The 19,982-nt window shown below is 34.9% G+C and overlaps 5 protein-coding genes across 6 annotated transcripts; 1 reads left to right on the forward strand and 4 right to left on the reverse strand.

Moving 5' to 3' along the window:
• Window positions 1-699: 699 nt before the first annotated feature.
• Window positions 700-2,332, forward strand: LOAG_05623 (hypothetical protein; the record flags this gene model as incomplete). Its single annotated transcript, XM_003141160.1, has 4 exons — window positions 700-897; window positions 1,280-1,442; window positions 1,602-1,755; window positions 2,197-2,332. 4 exons carry the CDS (start codon window positions 700-702, stop codon window positions 2,330-2,332), a joined length of 651 nt encoding a protein of 216 aa, XP_003141208.1.
• A 583-nt stretch (window positions 2,333-2,915) lies between these two features.
• LOAG_05624 (hypothetical protein) lies at window positions 2,916-6,465 on the reverse strand. Its single transcript, XM_020446917.1, has 6 exons — window positions 6,208-6,465; window positions 4,278-4,492; window positions 3,838-3,910; window positions 3,556-3,756; window positions 3,318-3,411; window positions 2,916-3,108 (listed from the first exon to the last, which is right to left on the reverse strand). The coding sequence occupies exons 1-6, from the start codon at window positions 6,364-6,366 to the stop codon at window positions 3,041-3,043; spliced, it is 810 nt and encodes a 269-aa protein (XP_020302795.1). The 5' UTR covers window positions 6,367-6,465; the 3' UTR covers window positions 2,916-3,040.
• Window positions 6,466-6,665: 200 nt separating this feature from the next.
• On the reverse strand, window positions 6,666-12,058 carry LOAG_05625 (hypothetical protein). The gene is made up of 14 exons (XM_020446918.1): window positions 11,896-12,058; window positions 11,337-11,595; window positions 10,960-11,135; window positions 10,586-10,822; window positions 10,060-10,304; window positions 9,601-9,734; window positions 9,356-9,498; window positions 8,885-9,101; window positions 8,609-8,710; window positions 8,334-8,496; window positions 7,982-8,156; window positions 7,452-7,590; window positions 7,008-7,117; window positions 6,666-6,858 (listed from the first exon to the last, which is right to left on the reverse strand). Exons 1-14 carry the CDS (start codon window positions 12,045-12,047, stop codon window positions 6,774-6,776), a joined length of 2,337 nt encoding a protein of 778 aa, XP_020302796.1. The 5' UTR covers window positions 12,048-12,058; the 3' UTR covers window positions 6,666-6,773.
• Window positions 12,059-12,406: 348 nt separating this feature from the next.
• LOAG_05626 lies at window positions 12,407-15,060 on the reverse strand. Of its 2 annotated transcripts, XM_020446919.1 has the most exons (6): window positions 14,957-15,060; window positions 14,408-14,601; window positions 13,843-14,031; window positions 13,325-13,492; window positions 12,937-13,146; window positions 12,407-12,804 (listed from the first exon to the last, which is right to left on the reverse strand). In XM_020446919.1, the coding sequence occupies exons 1-6, from the start codon at window positions 15,030-15,032 to the stop codon at window positions 12,697-12,699; spliced, it is 945 nt and encodes a 314-aa protein (XP_020302797.1). In that variant the 5' UTR covers window positions 15,033-15,060; the 3' UTR covers window positions 12,407-12,696. The 2 variants fall into 2 exon arrangements, with proteins under 2 accessions (XP_020302797.1, XP_003141211.2); XM_003141163.2 differs by lacking the exon at window positions 14,957-15,060 and having other exon boundaries at window positions 14,408-14,641.
• An 845-nt stretch (window positions 15,061-15,905) lies between these two features.
• Window positions 15,906-18,864, reverse strand: LOAG_05627 (hypothetical protein; the record flags this gene model as incomplete). Its single annotated transcript, XM_003141164.1, has 4 exons — window positions 15,906-16,112; window positions 16,245-16,346; window positions 18,079-18,215; window positions 18,753-18,864. 4 exons carry the CDS (start codon window positions 18,862-18,864, stop codon window positions 15,906-15,908), a joined length of 558 nt encoding a protein of 185 aa, XP_003141212.1.
• Between the last annotated feature and the right edge of the window lie 1,118 nt (window positions 18,865-19,982).

Below are 19,982 nucleotides of genomic sequence, written 5' to 3' on the forward strand. Positions count from 1 at the left end.
CTGGAAGAACTCGAAAATGAAAGAAGACGCGATGTTATATCTCATTTCATCCTTCGACTTGCATTTTGTCAAACTCCTGAGCAGACTAAATGGTTTATCCAACAAGAAATGGACTTATTTAAATTTCGCTTTTCAAATTGTACGTTTTCTACAAATTTTTTATTCGAAAGATGAATGTTTAAAACGTTGTTTTGACCAGAAATTATTCTTAAATAGATAAAAATACCATCTTTTTCTTCAATATCACGATTTACTTTCATTTTCAACATATGTAGAAATGCTGTTCTCTCTCCATCTCCATCTTTATGGTTCCTTTTATCTAAAATCTTTTGCTTTGTATTTATCAGGAAATCAATACCTAAATCCTTTTCAAGCAGTATTAAAAACATCTTTGAGTCAGTATTTCCCGCATATAGGAATTCCTTTCCAGATGTGACCTACCAAAATCCAAAAAATCCTTTGTCTTTTAAGCACAAAAGATTTTTAATAGCTGTAGTTCATTACAGAACTGTCGTGTTCTTCATCTTATCACTACCACATCATCCTGGTACCACACCCAAATAACTTCCATAACTTCCTTCGATGAATTTTCTCTCAACAAAATTCTTGAGTTTCAAAGGAATGACGTTTTGAAAATTAATTTCGCTTGAAGTAAAAATTCCACTCAGGTACGCGAACTGTGAATGTGCAGACTGTCATATGGTGGAGGAGCGACGACGACTGAATAACATGCTAAGTTTGAGACGATTGGATCCTAATCATGCAGCAAGTCGTTCAACAACGGGTAAAAAGATACGCGATCCGAAATGTGCATTGTGCTCTGCACATGGCAATAAACAACCGCTTAGAGGACACAAAAAAGCGCAGTGTCCATTTCTGAAGTGTGGATGTCATCTGGTTCGCCTTTTCTATCATCCGTCATTTTGCTTGAAACATCAACGGAGGAGGAAGAGGACATATTTCTTGAATAACTAATCTAATTCAATCTTTTACATCAAAATTAAAAAAAAATCTTAATATTGGTTTTAAGCATGTTACTTCACTAATTTACGTTGGAATTGAATAAAAATCTGGAAATCTATCCAAAATCGGCAAAGTCGGCACAATAGAAATTTGAATTTCTAGCATATATTGTGATTTGGGAGTACAGTGGTAGAATTTTGTCGATTTTCTGTCTCGTCTTTGATTTCACATTTTTTAAAATTAGAATCAGTTACTGTTTAGTAACAGTTGGATTTGAAAGATGTAAGGAGAAAATCAACCTGAAAATTACTTTTAGTGCGGTCTGGTTGAAAATCGACGAACACTAATGGCCCGTCAAATAAAACTAAGACGAGATCAACAGAAACAACGGAGGGCGCAACTTAATGCTGCTGCCGCCGCTGCAGGCCTTACTGCTACAACAAACATCGCTGCAAACAGTTTAATTTTGGAGCAATCGAGTTCGGAAGTTGAATACGTTTCTACCGACTTATCAGGCAAGGAAAGATCAAATGCAATAATTAGAGCTTCTAAGGAGATAAGATATATATCGACTTGAAGTTAAAATTGTCAACTTAATTAACAAATTTCAAGTTTACCAATGCCACGATTTTTTTCAGAGCAACTTGGTGTGTCGGACAATAGTGCAAAAATAGAGGAACCGGTGCGTGTACCACCGCTCCTGCCAGTGTTACCAAAACCACAAATTATGGAGTCCAGACCATCTATCCCAGTAATTTTCCAGCCAACTGCAATATTACCCACAACGTCAATGTAAGTTTGGAACTTCTCATTTGCAAAAATCAGAATTCCTTTATCAAAGGGATATACAAGAATCTGGAAAGTACGGTTTATGGCCATATTGTAAGTATGAGGTATCAAACATTTAAGCAAATCTATTAGCTTTTTTTTTAACTGGAAAGCAAGTGAATGATGAAGATACAGCTACAGTTAAACCAATTGAAGCCTAGCTTATTTTTTGAATAAAGCAAAAAGTACAAGAACGATAGATCTCCTGGCCGAACCTAGACAGTGAGTATATAAACAATATGACGATATAATATGATTAAACAACACCACTGTATAATTCGAAAATCTATCTGCGGAAGGTTCTGTGGGATCATTGAAAAGTATGACTGAATCAAAAACCTGATTGATGGATGCAAACAAAAATACCCAGCTCCACTACATCTTATCTGTCTTCGGATTTTTCAGGTTTATTTCACCAATGGATAATATCGATTTGCGTTTTATGTCTCTAAACTATCACCATGTGATGAATCCAATACCGCTCCAGTTCGCTCCGATCTTACCGTATACGCCAACGTTACCATTTCTGTCAGCACCTTAAGTAGACCTCTTCTTATGCATTATTAATCTGAACAGCTAAGTTATCAGTACACAACCTGGTGTTAGCATGTAATTTGTACCATACGTACACATACACGCAAACAATAGATTCCTTCCTTCCCACTCTCCATTCCTATTACATCTTTTGCTTCAATATTTTTCGGCCAGTTCATTTTATCGAATAGATCTAATTCACTCGTTGTGGCTTCTTTCTTTCAACCACGAAGAAGGATAGGAAACGCGATTCCTCTAATCCGCGATTAAATCTTAAAACAAATTTCCTAACACCACAGAACCAATTAGCCTATCTCTTTTACTGAACTGCTTTTGTAAGAAATCGGGTCGAACTGGCCTCATCTCAGGCCAATAAATGAAGCAAGTTGCCCTAATGCCTTTTCACGTTAGTTAGTAAGATTTTAAAAATCAGATTCTTAGTCCCACTGATCTTTATTTAAAAACAAAGCATTGGGCATCTCGCTTGAGATTATAAATGCACAAATACAAAACTAATAAAGTTTATCCTATGTTATTTCGGCTACCCTAGCATCTGTAATATATTAATCGTTTGTTTTGTCACTGAGTCTCTGTTGATGATGTCGTTCCCTGTTTCAGAATTCAAAAACTCAGTTTCGCGATTTTTTTAACCAATTCAGTTCAATAAACTTTCACATGGTAAATTGAAGGAAACAAAGCAGAGGTAAAGCAGAAATCACAAGCGTTCACTTGCTCGATTTGCAAGATTTCGTAAATTACCATATACTTTTGATGGTGGACTACCTGAAACATAACTTACATATGTACTGTATTTATTTGCAAGATTTGCAAGCCAAGATTTCGCCAACTTGTTTTTGACATGCTACTGACTTAACTTTCCATGGATAAACTACCAGTTACCGTGTATAACAAAGTGGGAAATGAGGCTTGACATCTTAAGTGCTTTTCAATTTCGCCAAAGCATGAAAGTTTTTTTCGAAAAAAAAAGAAACCCATGATCAAAGAAGAGATTGCATTCCTGGCTATCCGAATATTTTGGTAAGCACCAAGTAAATGAATTTTGCTGTTGGCGAGCACAATACGAGTCTGTAATATAATTTCACTGAGTTATAAACAAAGCCACGTAAATGCCATGACGAAGCTAGCGAACTCCTACTGAAATATTAATCTGCGCCCAAATTACTATATCAGCTTATCATTTATTACACATCGTATTAAAATTACTACGACCTTAGTTATGTTTTCAATCGTAAATTTGGTCCGCCCGTCTTTTCCAGCAATTCGTCCGATAGCACGTGACAAGTGCTCTCCTTTCAGTGGCTTAACATCATTAATTTCGAAACTTTCTAAGAATAAATGATCCAGCCTGATCAGCGCCACCGCATCATCAACATCGAAACCCAAAACAAAAGCACGGACGAAATCCTCAGCCTGAAAACACAAATTGTTTCGCAAAAATCCTTCGGAAAAAGCAACCTTTTTGATATATTTTTTTAGATAAAAGTGACCAGCCTTTTGCAAATGTGTAAGATCCTCAGTCTCATTCGATGTACGAATTTCCACATTTCGTGATTTCAGGTTGAATCTAAAAACTTTTGTTTATGTATCCGCCTGTCAATCGATGAAATGTATACAAGAATAATGCTTTCAACAAAATTCATTCTGATTCAAGTTTCAGTTAGAGCGCGACTGGTAAATAAATTTATGTCGTAAACTAGATTACAATGGAAAGTTCGAGAAACAAACGGAAATGTATTAGAACAAAGGACGCAGAAACTTTCTAGGCAAATAATATGATTATTAGACATGGCAAAGTTGTATGGTCAATTAGAGCTAGCATCATGACTACGACGCAATACGAGCAGTTCCTATTTCCACGGAAAAAAAATCTATTTAATGTAATTTGAAGTTGAGCAAAAAATTTGCTAAAATTTGCTAAGACATAGGGGTACCTTATCTGCAGATGTAACTGCTTGACGACCGGCAAAACAATTTTCGTCCAGTGTTCTTTTAGTGGTGAATAGCGATGTGGTGGCACTGGAACTTTACGAATCTCAGTATTTGTTATATTCTTATGTTTCTTGTGGTGTGTTTGTTCTGCAACATTAATTTCAGATTCTTCTGATACCAGTTCAATGTCTTTACGGTTTCTTTTCCGCTTTCGTACCTGAACAGAAACAATGAAAGAATAGAGCGATCTCTACCGGGCTGTGCAAAATGTAACTTCTAAAAATAAGGACCAAATTCCGACACCCCAGCAATCGTTCTCATGTTCGATCAATATAATAAATAAAATAATAATGAAAATCTATGATATTTCAGTCTAAGAGTCCTCCGCCTGCTTCCTATATGCATAATCAATTGTTAATTAGTCACTGCTCCATTGAATTATCTGTGCAAATATTAGCGACACCAAGTACTGATCGATGGAAACCAATGAAATCTGGTGTATAAAGCAAAGGGTAATTTTTTTGCACTCATAATAAAAGAAAAGAAAAACAGAAGGAACTTGATAGTTTGAATAGACGCTCCCGGCCATTTGAAACCAGATCCTTCTGACTTCAGAAAATTGATTTGTAGTTGGTAAAAAGACCCTACCAATCAACGATTACAAAGACGAATAGTAATAGTGATGGTCAGTAGAAGCATTAGTGATAAGGAGGTATCATATACGCAAATCTGGTCATTTTTGCATGCAAATTAAGGAAGAAAAAGACGGAAAAATAAATTATTAGCTACCAATGGAACGAAATTTGCTGCAACCAGTTAATTATCAAATGTCGAAATTACCAGCTTACCTTCTTAACTCATTTATCTCGCCTCTTCTTTCTTATAACAATCTTAATTTATTACAAGTATTAATTTACTCGTTGCGTGCGGTCTTTAGCCAAAAGAGATCTTAGTCGTTTTTTTAGTGCTATAAAACACAACATATACACAGACATATACATACATAGATATTAAATAGAGAACACAGTCAAAAGCTACCGACCATTTGATTTAAAAAAATTTTTAATGGCATTTTTGCTATCTACCCGCCTGCATTGAAGGTCCACATAGAGAAAAAGAGAAAATGAGAAAGAAAGAATATTATATATGAGTGCCATTAGAGTTTGTGTCTAATGTTTCAATGCGGTAGGTCTTCCTTCCCTACCTTCTTTTTTGTAGAACCAATTGCAAAAATATACCAAAAGCAATAAAATTTAACCAACGCATTTTTATGCGATTGTTGGTGATAAAACGCAACAGTTGCGTGTATCGTCATAACACTTTGTGCTGTGTTGCGGAAAGTGCACTTTGATAAAAAATGGAAAACCGAACACTTCAAAATGGGTGCTCACTCTTTCACAATGCAACGGGGACCATCCTTTTTGCATCTCTATGTTGCTCTTGTTTAAGATGTTAATTACTGTGTAAATTTTTAATTTTCCACTAAGATACAGGAAAGATTAAAAAAGCAGTTCGCTTAGTTCATTTTGAAATGTTCTTCAAGTAAAATAATGCTTACTGCATTTGTCCTGCCCTAGTGCAGTTTATTTATTTTGAATAATACACCTCCACTCAAATATCTCTTGGAGTTACCTACGAAAATTAAGGTGTCATCAAACTATGCTTAAATAAATAAATCAAAAGACATCCAAGCCAGCCACATATCTCCTGACTATTTTTGGACAATCTGTTGGATTATTTGAGGAAAATTCTGCAGATTATAAAGTATCTTCCTGTTTATCAAATGATATGAAATGAACAAATGAAGTTTAAAGAACTTCCTTAAAGAAAAAGTCTATGTGTTTAGTCCAAAAATCTTACCGAATACAAAACTATACGGATTGAGCCGTTAAACTTGAAAACACTTCAAATTCATAAACAAAGCAAGCTCACCACGCTAAATCTCTCTTCTGTCAATGGGATGATGTCTTTGTCTTCCATCCGGTCAGCCAAGGCAGTAAAATGTATAGGGATTGTTTCTACCAAGTCCGGCATTTCATCATCGTCGACTGCTTCCATCGGTAAATCAGTTTCAACAGTCGTTCCTTCCATAACCAACTTGAAATACAGACGATAAGCATTTATTTCTAAACTCAAAATTTCGCATTTAGTCTATATTCCCTTTTCCGTTTAGCCTATTTTCCATTACAGTCATTGATCACTTATTAATTTAAAGAAATTTAGTTATCTTGAAAAAGACATAGGTAAAATTAGATAAAAATATAATAATAACTGTGTCAAACGACATATAACAACACCAAATAATAACACATGCAATGAAATTTTATTGAAAACGAACAGCAGTTCAATTCTTCTAACAAAATAGCAAAATAACAATAATATTATGTAGTCACAGCTGCATGACACGTTCAAACAGATCAACCAATGAAAAACAAGTAGTAAAATCATTTTTAACAATTTAACTCTGCTGCCATTATCAAGAATGTAATAAAAATTATTTATAAATTCGAGAGAGACATTTGCGCTAAAGTATAATCCAGAAATGCGGCATTTTGCCGGGCTCTTGTTAAGCGATCGAAGTGCCTACAAATTTTTCCATTAGTAATTTTCGCAGTTTCCCTTAAAATAATACTTCTCCGACTGAATCCGTCAAAAAAGTAGCAAGCTCTTAAAACAATTTAAATCTCCAAACTTTTTATGAGAAAGAATTGGACTGAAATCATACTTCATACCTGGTTGTGTATGGAATATATGCTTCTATCATTGAAGCAAAGTTAGGCATTTTTAATAACTGCTTGGGAGAGAACGAATGCAAAACGCAATAAAGCACTAGCTGAGCAACCTAAAAGCAAATATCAAGAATTTCAAGCGTTCGTCGATGGTATTTGCTTATTTCGAGTCCATTTATAAATTTATGAGCATCGAACTATTACGATTCGTAGATTCGCAAAGCAGGGGTTCTGATAATACTTAGATTTACATATACTGAGAAATTTACTTAAAAAAGAAGCTTATTATCTTATGCCATTCTTTGCCAACATTTTTCTGACAGAAGTAGTAACTCCAACTGAATCCCTCGAAAAGGTAGTAAACTCTTGAAAATTTAAAGGAAAATGCGCGAAATATAAACGAAAACTAAACACTAGCCGTGAAACTCAAGCTGATAAAATACTTACATCTGCTGTTCGACTGTTTGTATTCCACTGGGCGGCAAAGTCCAATAGTACCACCAACTCTTCTTCTCGTAATTTTTTGACAGCACAGTGCAATTCATCTGATTTTAGCGCTATCATTCCCTGCACTATTTTCAAGCAACTATAAAAACAGAATAAACGATCAACCTGTGAAGCGCATCTCCTAATCACATAATACGATTACTCGACATTTTGTACATAAAATAATTTGTATTCATTAATCTATCTGCTGAACATTTGAAATATATGCAATTGGAGAAGCGAATTTTCAAATTTCCTTATCTCTTAGAAGTTACAATCCCACAGTTTCTACAAAAGGAAGAAAGAAGATTTTTCGCAAAAACTTTATCTAATATGAAAACAGAGGAGTCACAAAGATATTCTGTACTTAAGCGTAAACATTATTTACACCAGGGCAAAGCAAAATTAAATATCACTTGCCTACAAAATTTTTTAAATTCTTTTAAGTCAATTTAAACAGCTCATTTGTGAGGGTTATAAATTCTAAATACCTGTACGGTCTTGCCAATGTCAGCGAAAACGCTAAAGCTTCGGCGTAATGATTCTGTTGCATCAGATTTGCTAGAATTTGTTCACTATGCGCCTTTTCTGCTCGATTACGTTCTTCTTCTTCGCGTTTTTTTTCAGAAATATCTTCCCAAATTCTTATTCGTCCATCACTACTCGCTAAAATAAAATCTTTGACAAACGTAATTTCCCAAAAAAAAAGCATGCGACAGAACCATTAGAAGAAATCGATCAAGTCCAACATAATTATCTAGTGATTAACGAAACTTTTATAAACAGGACTGGCAAATGATGGATAAATGAACACGAAAATGTGCTAAAATTTTGGAAGAATACCCGTAGCAAGTCGGCTTTCGTCATTTGCTACTTGTAAAGCCCATATTTTCTCATCATGTGCTTCTACCGTTGCGATGCATTCATTGGAGGCAATATCCCATATTTTAAGTAAGCCACCACTATCCGCAGATATTATCTGTTTCCCACCATTCACTATAACACCCTGAAAAACAGTAAAGCAAAAAGCTAGAACTCAAGAACAAAAAGCTGTTAGCAAGAAGGGATCTGAAAAGATTTACCATTTCAAGAAGAAATATGGAGAAAAATGGAATTACATTAAGTACGGCAGACGGATGTCCAGCTAATGTAGCGATGCAATCCCGACTTGGTAGCGAAAATATCCTGATCATACAGTCACCACTACATGTTATCACAGTCTGAACAGATTAATAAATAAACATCTTATGCAACTATCATTTCAATTTCGCTGCAAAATCCGAAAATGAAAGTTTTTGAAACCACCCTCTAATCTTTGTTTCCAATAATACATCTCGGATTATCATCGATATAGTGGAATGAGTTCAAAGAGAGTACTTAGCGAAAAACGCAACCTGAGTGCACGGTGAAAAACGAGCATCCCAAACTCCACGGCGATGGCCACTTAACATGCCACCGATAGTAAAATGCATTTTATCAGTATCAATATGCCACAACTTCGCTGTCTTGTCCATGGAACCAGTAACACACAAACGGTCATTCAAACTAATATCTAAGCAAGTTATATCCTTTGCATGGGCAACTAATGTTGCTGACGACTGCAGTTTCAAACTGAAAAAAGTCATATATCAATTGAAAACGTAATAAACACTAACAGAAGAGGGCTCACTAAAAGTGACTGTTTCAAAAGCAAAAAAGCATCAAGTGAGAAAAATGCTAAGTTCCAATAAATTAGTTCTTGTAAATATTCCTTGAATCAAAAAAATAAGTTTTGAACAAGAATGAACACCATCCCCAATCATATTAATAACATAAACTGTTGTTCAGTGCTGAAATGAACAACTGAACAAAAAAATAATACTTACTTTTCCATTCTTTCCTTGAAATTTTTTAGTGGCCATAATTTGATCGTTGTATCGTTTGATACTGAAACGACGAAACGATGCTTGGAACTGTTGGAATATCGCACACATGTGACATTATTCGTATGTCCAGTAGCTAAACCTACCTAAAAATTAAACATATATCATTAAAAGGAATAAAAAGAAGGAAAATATATAGAGGAATAAAGTATATGAAGAAATAAAAATAAATCTAAATAACCAATCGCCTTTTCCACTTTTATTTCTTCACCGTCGTTAAAGTCCACATGCCAAATAATAAAAGTGTTATCTTTAGAAGAACTGGTAAAAATCTTTGGATTCCATGGTGCAGTTGAGAGTGATAAAACACTGTCAGTATGACCTGTAATTTTATGAATTAAAACGAATACATGGCAATATCTCGTTACATGGATATACTGCTGAACAAATTTCATTGCCCATGAAATGCTTTCAGATGCTAAACATCATTTAATGCTTTATTCTGCTGGATGCATGTACCGGTATTGGAAGGCAACAATGATTTAAAAGTAATGCCAAAAAAAACGTAAATATCAAGTCATGTCCTAGCAGTCTAGCACACGAAAGTATTGGAGAGAAACAGAAATCTCTTCAAGAAAACGAATAGAAAGAGTTCATGCTGAAGGTGTTGTGAAGTGTATAATGTAGCATTTGCTAAACAAACATACCAGTAATAAGACGACAAGACCAAGTATTTATATTATAAAAACGTAATTCAGAACTGTTTGTGGCAGCAATCAAGTATTCCAGTTTCGGTCCAAAAAAACAAACATCAAAAATTTCATCATTGAAACCAGCAAACTGCCGCTCAATTATGAAAGTTTCCTCATCGACCCAAAAAACGTTGAAATCCGAGGTAGCCAAAAGAAATTTTTTGCAGACTTGGTTATAAATAATAGAATTAATGCGAGACCTGGAAATTCTTTAAAATAAAACCTGCAAAGCAAAACACCATTCTGCCCAAACTATGAATAAATAGCAAGTTGTTTCTATTTATCTTGTCTCATTAAGATAGGATTAAGAAAATAAGTCAAATACTGATTTGACATAATTATTCTGAGTTTGAACAATCGGGTCATATTTAAAAACTAAAAATCAAGGACGAAATCGGGAGACTTTCACATGATACGACAGATTATATAGTAAACATTGCTTCGAGCTCGCTTGAGACATTAAAAATTAAAATAAACTAACCCACATATACTTGCAGACCTTAGCAATTTTGCATTTTCCATATTCCAACATTTCAAAATACCTTCCTCTCCCACTGTGAACAACAATTCAGACACAAGAACTGCTGCTTCGATCGGCTCATACAAGGGAAGCACTTTCATTTTTTCATAACTATCCACATTAACGATTGAAAGCGTTTGATCACGACTCATAAAAACAACTTCCGGTAGCTGTCGAATAATTATGCTGACAATCTGGCTAAAATACAACAAAAATGGATGTATGAAACAGCAGTAAATGAACTTATAGAAATCAAAAGCATTATTAAACTAGCAAAAGAAAGTTAAAAACCGACATTCCCTAAGTTACAAATATGACAAGCTTATCTAGCTAACCTTGTGTGGTTAGTCCATCGAAAAACCAGTTTCCTTGAATTTTCCAAACAGAATAATGATGAGCTGCCATCAGTATAGCCAACCACTACACGAGATTTATGGAGAAATTCGATAGCACTTACAACGCTTGTACCTTTTAATGAACCAACACAGTTGCGTTCTTCGAGATTCCAAACCTAGATAATTGATTGAAGCTTTTCAAACAGTTCCTCATCTGTTAACCGTCAACATCAATCAATTTCGGAACATGGACGTGTACAGCATGGAAGTCAATATAACGTCTTTGCAGTATATTAACATATTACAGCTGATACGTCTGCAGCTATTCAAATACATATGCAGCGATTAGCTGCAATGACATAGTCGAAAATTCAAACCTTGACAACAAAATCAGCTGATCCAGTAGCAAGTAACGTGTCACCTCTGGAAAATCTTATGACTAAAACCGGTGCCGTATGAGTTGACTTCCATTGACGAACTATCACAGGATTTACTACTTCAGATCCATTTTCTTGCGGAAATAATCGATAATTTCGTAAAAGACCATTAGTATAAGCCACAATGATGGAATTGCAATCCTCGTTCAACAAGAAAGTTGATACTCTTAACAGATCCTCTTCATCCCCAATCTTGTAACTATAACAAAATAAAACCCTTATTTATAATAAAAGGATATAAAGCATTAACTCACAGCCAGTTCAGCTTAAATTCATTTGAACAGAGAATTTAATAAATCTCCCATTTCGAAGTTTCTAAATCATCGCACACATCTATTATTCGCAATGGCTGGTAGCTGATTCCCAAATTCATTACTCCGCACTCTTTCTTCTACCAGTCACCATTGGGGCTCCATATACTTAGACTTTCCATACATTCATAACTGAACTTTAATAAATCAAGTTCCTACCAAAATAAAAGAATGATACGCTGAACTACCTTTCGCTTCCATTATCAACATTCGAAGCCCTGATATAGTTGCCACAAGCTGAAAACAATGTTTTCCCGTCCGAACTCCATTGGATTGCTCCACCTGTATAAATAGCTTCAACAGAATGAAACAATCCTATACTGTTCAGCTGATTCTTCATCCACTCTATAAAATCAGAGAATACTTCCTTCCAACAAATATTATCATAAAAAACATTCAGAAAGAATGTCTTCAAAGTCGCTCACCCAGAAAGGAGAATAGAAGGAATCAAATCAGCCAAAATAGTTCATGAAAAGTAGCTTCAGAAGATAACCGATACTTTCAAAATCCTTTACATTACACAAAGGTGTATTAGTCTTCCAGAAATACTTATTTCTACCGAAAACCAGCAATAACGTTATTCATATCAAAAAAATGACAATTGATCTGATCCTTTTTAATAAGTTTTCTAAACAAAATCCTTCCTTTTCATCCTTTTAACAAGAACTCTTTCCAACAAAAAAAATTCTTAGTAAGTTGCAGAAAATTTGTTGGGACCATAAATTGTTCACGTAATCAAAAAACTAGGCATTGAATTCATAAAATTGAAACAGTAAATAACAATGAGGAATAATACATGCATTGGCATTGGAAACCGAAATGTGGTATATTGACTTCGGTACGAAACGTATATGACAGCTTACTATTCGGATCCTGCTTCGTTATAACATCAAAACAATCACTTTTTCTTGCTCTTTGTATTACAGTGACATTTAAAACTCACTGAAAAAACAAAAAAAAAAAAAAATAAAATAAGGAAGTCAACATAATCAATTAGTTTCTGCATCAACGCTTTTTGCATCATACGTTAACCGTGGCCAGCTTGCTACATCTTCCTGTTTTAATACTAATTCCAGTTTTCTTTCACCAATTATTACCTGCAAAGATATTGATAACGCCCATTAACTCTGTTACAAAGACTAAATTTATGAAACAGAACTTTTCCACTTAAATAAATAACCAAACCCTGAAAAGATACAGAAGAAAAATTAGGCAAAAAAAAAAACTACCTTTGATGCATCTACATTGATTCTACCAAAAAGTTCATAATTCAGCTGCGTCTCTTTTGCACCGAAACCATGTACGACTTTCATTTGTAATATAAGACCATTGCTTTCCACCTTGCATGAATCCGGTACTGCTCCTTTACAGTAAATATTCAAATGAATGAAACCACCTCCGCTAAACCAATCTTCACGAATTTTGTCAACGCGCTCTATCTGAATAGATGAATGATGAACTTTGATTAACCATCGAACGAGAAAAAAAATGACATGTTTCTGGACTCGATTTCAAAGTGGAACTGCATTTTTGTCTACTCTTCTGTTTACACATTCTGAGAATTCCGGTTGGACTTTTAGTATCAAGGGGAGAAAAAAAAATTTCGAGTATTCTTACCTTTGTCCAACAATGCTTTCCTGTTGTGCAGCCTTTCTGCTCAAGAAAAATGCTAAAATCGGAAGTTTTCTTCTCACAGCATGACCAGTATTTCATTCCTTCATGAAATATAGCTACACCACTGTGATACATACATTTCTCATTTTTGCTCCCTTCACCTTCATAAACCTAAAATTCATTTGAATCGCTTGCTAAATCTCGATAAGCAAGAACGATTTGTTTCATGAGTTAATTTCACGCTTTTGTTTCATCTTACAAGTTTTTCCTTTTTACAGAGATAATTATGATTAAATATTTTGAACACTCCATTTGTTAAGCAGCCACTGAGAGTAAAATAGTAAGTTTCCAGTGGAAGAAAATATGCCAACAACATGCTGAAAGTTGAATGTAACTACGCATTTCAAACTGCATTATTCTTTGCAGAAATCCAATACCGATAGTTTTGTCTTTTCGAAAAACATAACTGAAAGAAGAATAATGAGAAAGCAATTAATTTGAAAGTTACTTATTACACGAACCTTTTCGCAACCAGGATTTTTACATGATACGCCGATATGAATATCTGATTCAGCTTCTTCCTTCATTTCTGATTTAAATCTTTCAACGCTTTTTAAGGCACCATCAGTTATTTCGAACTTTATTGCTTTCATTATCTCCAAAGAATCGTGTCTAGCTGCAGGTTTATTCAAACCACTCCAAACGATTACCTGAAATGAAGTGTATTGAATAAAGATCATGAAGGATACATTAAAGGCTTATTTCCTTATACGGATTTTACTTTCAATGTCCTTTCTGAAGAAACCGAAAGTCACAGGTGCAGAAGAGTAAGACTGAATGATTAAATGAATGATAATAAAAATCTCTTTCGGATGACTAATATTTCTATATGCAGATGCAAAAATACTGCACTCTCCAGAGAAACAGCGGATTTTCTGTCAAGTATTCTGCCACTGCTCTGAATACGGAAAATCTCTCCAGTGCTTTGGAACATAAATCAAGATAAACGGGAATAAAAAAAGACCCCAAACAACATCAATTTTTAACCAAACCGTAATTGAACAGTAATATGTCGCTTGAACATACCTCTTCCGGTGCTTGTTTTTTCTCCGATTTCTCGGGTTTCGTTTCTCCTACCGATTTCTGATTACTGTGCTGTCCACGGGTGCAGCCTTTCAAACTTAACCATGTGCTGAAGTCCGTACTTTTCTGATTGCAACAGCTCCAAATTTTATATGCATCATGGAAGTATGGCGCGCCAGGATGATACAAACATGAATCTGAAAAAGACATGTGTTTCACTACGAATATTTCTGCTGATAATGGTTTTGTATATTTGACTGAAAAGAGAGCATTTAGATGTAACGCAAAGATGAAAATAAAGAAGAACAAGGTTGATGCTGAGATCACACTTATGTAATGCGATCCATCTTGCGCAGTCTGAACTGAATGCCATGGCGTCATCTATCAAACGCACTTCTAACAAGTGAGATGTAAGCTCACAAACAATATTATTAATTGTGTTCTGATCGATATCGATATGGGAGAAAACAACTGAGTAATAACGGTTTAAACTAAAAAAATTGGAAGAATGATCATTAAAAAAACGGAGGAAAGTAAGAAACAAGCGTTTACTGTCATTGTTGTCACCAGGGTCGAACTTTATACCGCATCCTTTATTGTAGCAATAAAGTAATTTTTCCTCTCCCATTCACGACTTACTGTTGTAGCACCTAAAATGCGCACGTAACAGGAATAGTTTGAGCGCCACGGAAGAAACTTGGAATTTTGGTTCCCAGAAATATCTCCCTTCCTCCCCGTCTTCCTCCCTCCCCGCCACCCAAACTGTAGTGATTTTATATACTTATATATATATATATGAACCAGGATGATGACAGCTAAGAAAGGAAAAGTGTAGTGAGTGACGAGAGACTAGAGAAGCAGGAGAAATAAGAACATTATGTTAACATAAAATCCAGACATACAAAAGGTAAGGGGCGGTTTCCGTATGCCATGAACGGTTTGGTGACACTTTTGATGATGGACTTAGCCTAACGACAATCCGGAATTGTACGCTTTGTGGAAGGAATTTGGATTACGCAGATTGCCGTTTCTTTCAGGGTTCTTTCCGACATGCGGATTTCAGGTATTTTTACTTTTTTCCGAATTACTACTGATGTTGTCTTTGTTACTGGTGTTATAGTAAATCCTTTTATTTTAGGATTTTTCCTGGTCTTTTTTCCCTTTTTTTCAAAAAATTTCTTGTAATGTCCTGCATCACAGTATTCTAGATTATTTTTAAACTTCTATCGATTTAGATTTTTAGATTTTTCAGGATTTCCATCGTTGCCTTTGTGACATCTAATGTTTACTTCCGAAGCTCTGACAAATTCACGATATTCTTATTTGGGATAGGTAGTAATTTGACTTGATGTTGGCAACCACTTTTCTTCACTTTTTATTTTATATAGGACTCTTAATTGATTATAAACTACAACAGTTTGAACTGCATTCGTCTATAAAGATATGCATGTTAAGGATTGATGAACAATTGGATAATTTATTGGACAAAATTAGATTAGAGCTATGGTCGTGTTAATGTTCTGATGGAGCAGAACTGGCTTAAAGCTGTTGACAGTGAAGAGGGTGGTGAAGCTAGTGCCGAGAACAGATGTGATTCGCTGAGCCGTACACTAGATACAACACTTCCATGTTGACCATTGCAGTGATTCAATTTCTGATCATCACGTTCTATTTTTCGCCACTTTGCTCGACGATTTTGAAACCACACCTGAAGAATTTCTCTTTACATGTCCACAGGGATTGATTCAACCGTACTTGAACGTTTGCAAATCAATTATCTGACTTAAAATTTTACGTTTGGCAAAATCGGTAGCATATAGTACCACTGACTTCCACTTACCTGTACTCTGGCTTCTGGTAAATTTATCTTCATAGCAAGCTCTTCGCGTGCGAACACGTCAGGATAATGCGATTTGTGAAAAGCTGCTTCAAGTTCGTTTAGCTAAAAAAAATTTCCTGAAAAGCCAGGATAGTAGAGAGAGTTTCAAACATTAAACATTTACAAAGCGAAAGGTAGACAGAATGGATCTGGCACAGTTATATGAAATACATGTTTTGAAAAGATGTCTGGTTTCTGAACTTTCGAACTTTCCATAATAGATGAAACCGCTTTAGAAAAAGATTTTTACCAGAATCGGTTACTTAATTGATTTGGAATGGACTCCATACTTCTATTGCTTCAGCAAAATTTATTACGTCTTTTATTTTTCAAATGAATATTTTTTAGCGTGATTAACTACAATACCGCCTACTGCTATCCGTAACTCCCGGTACTATTGGCTACCATCTTTCCAACGTTATTTTTTAAATCCTGTTATTTTTGCCTTTTTCTCGTCACCCCTGAAACTTTCTAATACATGAAATGCTTATATTGATAGATATAATCTTAATAATATTAGTTACACTGTTTTGCATTGCTGATAAGTATAGTCCCACAACATACTTTCAAAATTATGCTTTTAAATCTTAATAGTACAATAACTGTCAAGTATGCAAATATTGGTGGTTTAGCTGGTATCATCACCTGCTAAGTTAAGGGGTCTTGACGCTTTAACCCAGATGTTCTTCCGAGAAGCTTAGTATTGCTGTATGCACCTCCACTTCTTCACTTCCAATTTCTAGTGCAAAGAGGTTGCTTTATAGTGAACTGTAAGTGAAGAAAACAATCCATTTTACAGACCGAAGAAGTTATATTAATTGATCCATTTCAGTATTAAGAAGAATTTTTAAAGGCCTTAAGATGTAATTGATGGAAGAGTTAGAAAAAGTCCTTTCAGTGAAGAATCGCAAATTTGTTTAAGGGGTTTTCGGAACACATAATTAAATTTTGTTCAGGATGAGCCAAATTGAATTACTAGATTCGGTCATGATAAAATTAGTTTATTTGTCGCATTTCGTTCGCCTTCATGAAGACAAATTGCATCAACTTAATATAATTCTTCCTCTACTTTTTCGTCATGTTGTCATCGTCGATCGAAACAAGATCTCGATTAAAGATCCTATTTAGCCTTCAGAACTGCTTACTCATAGAACTTCAGTGACCTTATTCAGAAAATGCTTGAAAATTCGAAAACTCGAAAACCTCGAACATTTGTTACAGATGAAGCAGTGAGGAGAGGAACAGTGTTTGGTAGTTACTAGGCTGAAGCTTTTATTTGCCCATCGCTTGGTTGAACATGAAATCTAGCACAAGCAGTTATCAAAGTCTGATTATTCAGCCATTACCAGCTGTTGTTAATGATATTATTCCTTAAGATTTTCATGAAGAACAATGTCAATAAAATCGCTCTTCGCTTCGCTTCTCATAAATCAACAGCATCTTATTCTTATAACTCTTGAATTTGTAATGCCATTAATAATAATGGGAATCTAAATTAAACTGTAGACTGGAGAAAAGAGTGATTCATTTCAAATTAAGTTCATGAACTGTTTGTGAACTACTGACCAATTCACTTCCAGTGAATTCCTTTTTTATCCCTAATGGAAGTTCATCTAAATCCCATCAATTTGTTCAGGGATTATCTCAAGCAAAACAGCTTTGTCCACCAAAACCTTTTTTCAGTCATTAAAACTTCATTATTTTTTAGTTTTGTATAAAAATAAAGATAAAAAAAAAACACACTGGGATTATTTAAGTTAATCGCCAAATATTCCAAAATTGATATAAGCCTAACTTGTTGCTGGTTGAATGTTGTTCGATTACGACGTTGCTTCCGTTTGTTCCTGTCATCGACAGCAAGACCCAGATACGGTGTTAAGTAGACAAAACAGTTTCGTTCGTGAACTTTTCGAGCATTTGCACAATCAGGACCTAAAAGCTTTTATATAAAAGGTAAGTTCAAAGGGAATAATTCGTCGAATACAGAGTACCGGACACCAATAAAAACAATTTTAAAAAGAAATTTCAACAAAAAGTTATTGTAAATATCTCAAAATCTTCAATTGGAACAAATTTGTGAAATCTCTTGCACCAGTCTTATATGGACCACGAATGGCTGCTTATTTAGTGCCGGCTTATCCTTTTTTTTTAATTGTGGCGCTTATCTAAAATACGTCACTTTACTTGTTGTGGGTTTTTTCCAACACCATAAGAATAACGTAGCAAATTAAAATTAATTTTCATCAAACAAACCATTAATGCAGTTCGTGCTATCACATTTAGTACCTTTTAATTTAGTTATATTTATTATTTGGTCAAGAAATTGTTAAAATTATTATTTCGTCAAGAAGTGTGATCTACAATCAGGAGTTTTAGATTGAAAAGATAGGATGAATTTTAACTGGTCTGATTTGTTTACTCGAAGTTAAAAAACTAATTCGCCAGGCAAGATTGGAAAAACTCCCTCACTCGTATCATTTCGAGTGGAACTGTGTGGCGGTATAGGTTGAAGTGGTGGTAGCAACGCTGGCCAAGCTGTGGATGGTGCTGCAGCACTAAATGCGTAAGCGGGAAACATCATGTTTAGAGTCTAAAAGTATAATACAAGTTTTTGAATAATCAATACACTATAGAATGCGAAAAAATACAAGGATCGGAACATACCGCCAGAAAGCTACCTCACTCAGGGTTGTTGAAAGCTAAATCGATCTAGTAACATTCTCAGACTATCTATATTATTGCATTGTATTGTAGTTAGGAATACTTACCAGAAGATTTCAAAGTCGTTATCCGTAATTATCTTCAGTGGCTGATCTTTCTGAGATAAGTCTATATAACCTTGTAGATGGCCAGTGTACTTTATCACCAAAAAATTACCCTTCCAACTTTCAGTCTTAATCGTTCTCAAAAATTTCTCTCTTTATTTAGTACTACACAACGTTGTAAACAACATTAGGAAACTTGCCAAATGAAGGTTTTTTCTAATTGTTGTCACCGATCTTGGTATCCGGATACACTTCTCACTTGTGCAATCTATGAAAGCATTCCAAAAATGTCCAGGTTAAATTTGCAAAAAGTTAATGTTAATGGTTACAAGTTTAACTCCTCCTTCTCCTCTTCTTGTCATCATCCTTTGTGGTTCACTTCATTCCTGCCTCAGTTGATTCAGTTATCTGATTGAGTTGTACGGCTGTCATTGGCATGCATACGCGCATATACTCCAAATAGAATTTACTTCGAGATTCACTTTCCAATTGAGTTAGACGCGCTTCGTTACTTCGTTAATTTAATTGCAGTTGAGATGTCGTCTCTTCAACTGCCTCCAGTTTATGATGGCTATCGATGGCATCCCTGGAAAGAATGGCTCTGTGAGTCATTAAGCTAGATATAATATGGGAATGGTGTTGGACAACTGAGCCGCTATTCGTAAGAAGATCGCCCGCAGCTTTAATTCCACTGTGGACTAAATCTGGGTAAACGAATTATTGTTCGTTCACCCATTTGTCATATAAAATATAAAATAATGAAAACTGTAATTTCAAAATTGTGCAGCACAGGGGATATAGAGATCAAAAATCTTCCAGAATTTTATTATATACAGGGAATTTCCGGAATCTTTGTAAAAGGCGACAAACACTTCTAGGAACTACACAAAAATTTATCTTGGAAATTTTATTCAAGATTGTAAGGCTGTATATG

Source organism: Loa loa (assembly GCF_000183805.2).
Source record: "Loa loa unplaced genomic scaffold supercont3.24, whole genome shotgun sequence".
Lineage (NCBI taxonomy): Eukaryota > Metazoa > Nematoda > Chromadorea > Rhabditida > Onchocercidae > Loa > Loa loa.

Excerpts from the sequence above, each read along its gene's own strand:
- LOAG_05626 (XM_020446919.1), bottom strand. The coding sequence starts at position 15,032 with ATGGGAGAGGAAAAATTACTTTATTGCTACAATAAAGGATGCGGTATA. Across the intron at positions 13,493-13,842 it reads AAAATCCTGGTTGCGAAAAG|GTTTATGAAGGTGAAGGGAG; the intron begins GTTCGTGTAATA and ends AATGAATTTTAG. Across the intron at positions 12,805-12,936 it reads TCAATGTAGATGCATCAAAG|GTAATAATTGGTGAAAGAAA; the intron begins GTAGTTTTTTTT and ends ATATCTTTGCAG.
- LOAG_05624 (XM_020446917.1), bottom strand. The coding sequence starts at position 6,366 with ATGGAAGGAACGACTGTTGAAACTGATTTACCGATGGAAGCAGTCGAC. Across the intron at positions 3,412-3,555 it reads CGATTGAAAACATAACTAAG|ACTCGTATTGTGCTCGCCAA; the intron begins GTCGTAGTAATT and ends ATTATATTACAG. Across the intron at positions 3,109-3,317 it reads AATCTCTTCTTTGATCATGG|GTAGTCCACCATCAAAAGTA; the intron begins GTTTCTTTTTTT and ends GTTATGTTTCAG.
- LOAG_05625 (XM_020446918.1), bottom strand. The coding sequence starts at position 12,047 with ATGAAGAATCAGCTGAACAGTATAGGATTGTTTCATTCTGTTGAAGCT. Across the intron at positions 7,118-7,451 it reads CAAACAGTCGAACAGCAGAT|GTTGCTCAGCTAGTGCTTTA; the intron begins GTAAGTATTTTA and ends ATTTGCTTTTAG. Across the intron at positions 6,859-7,007 it reads TATATTCCATACACAACCAG|GCACTTCGATCGCTTAACAA; the intron begins GTATGAAGTATG and ends AAAAATTTGTAG.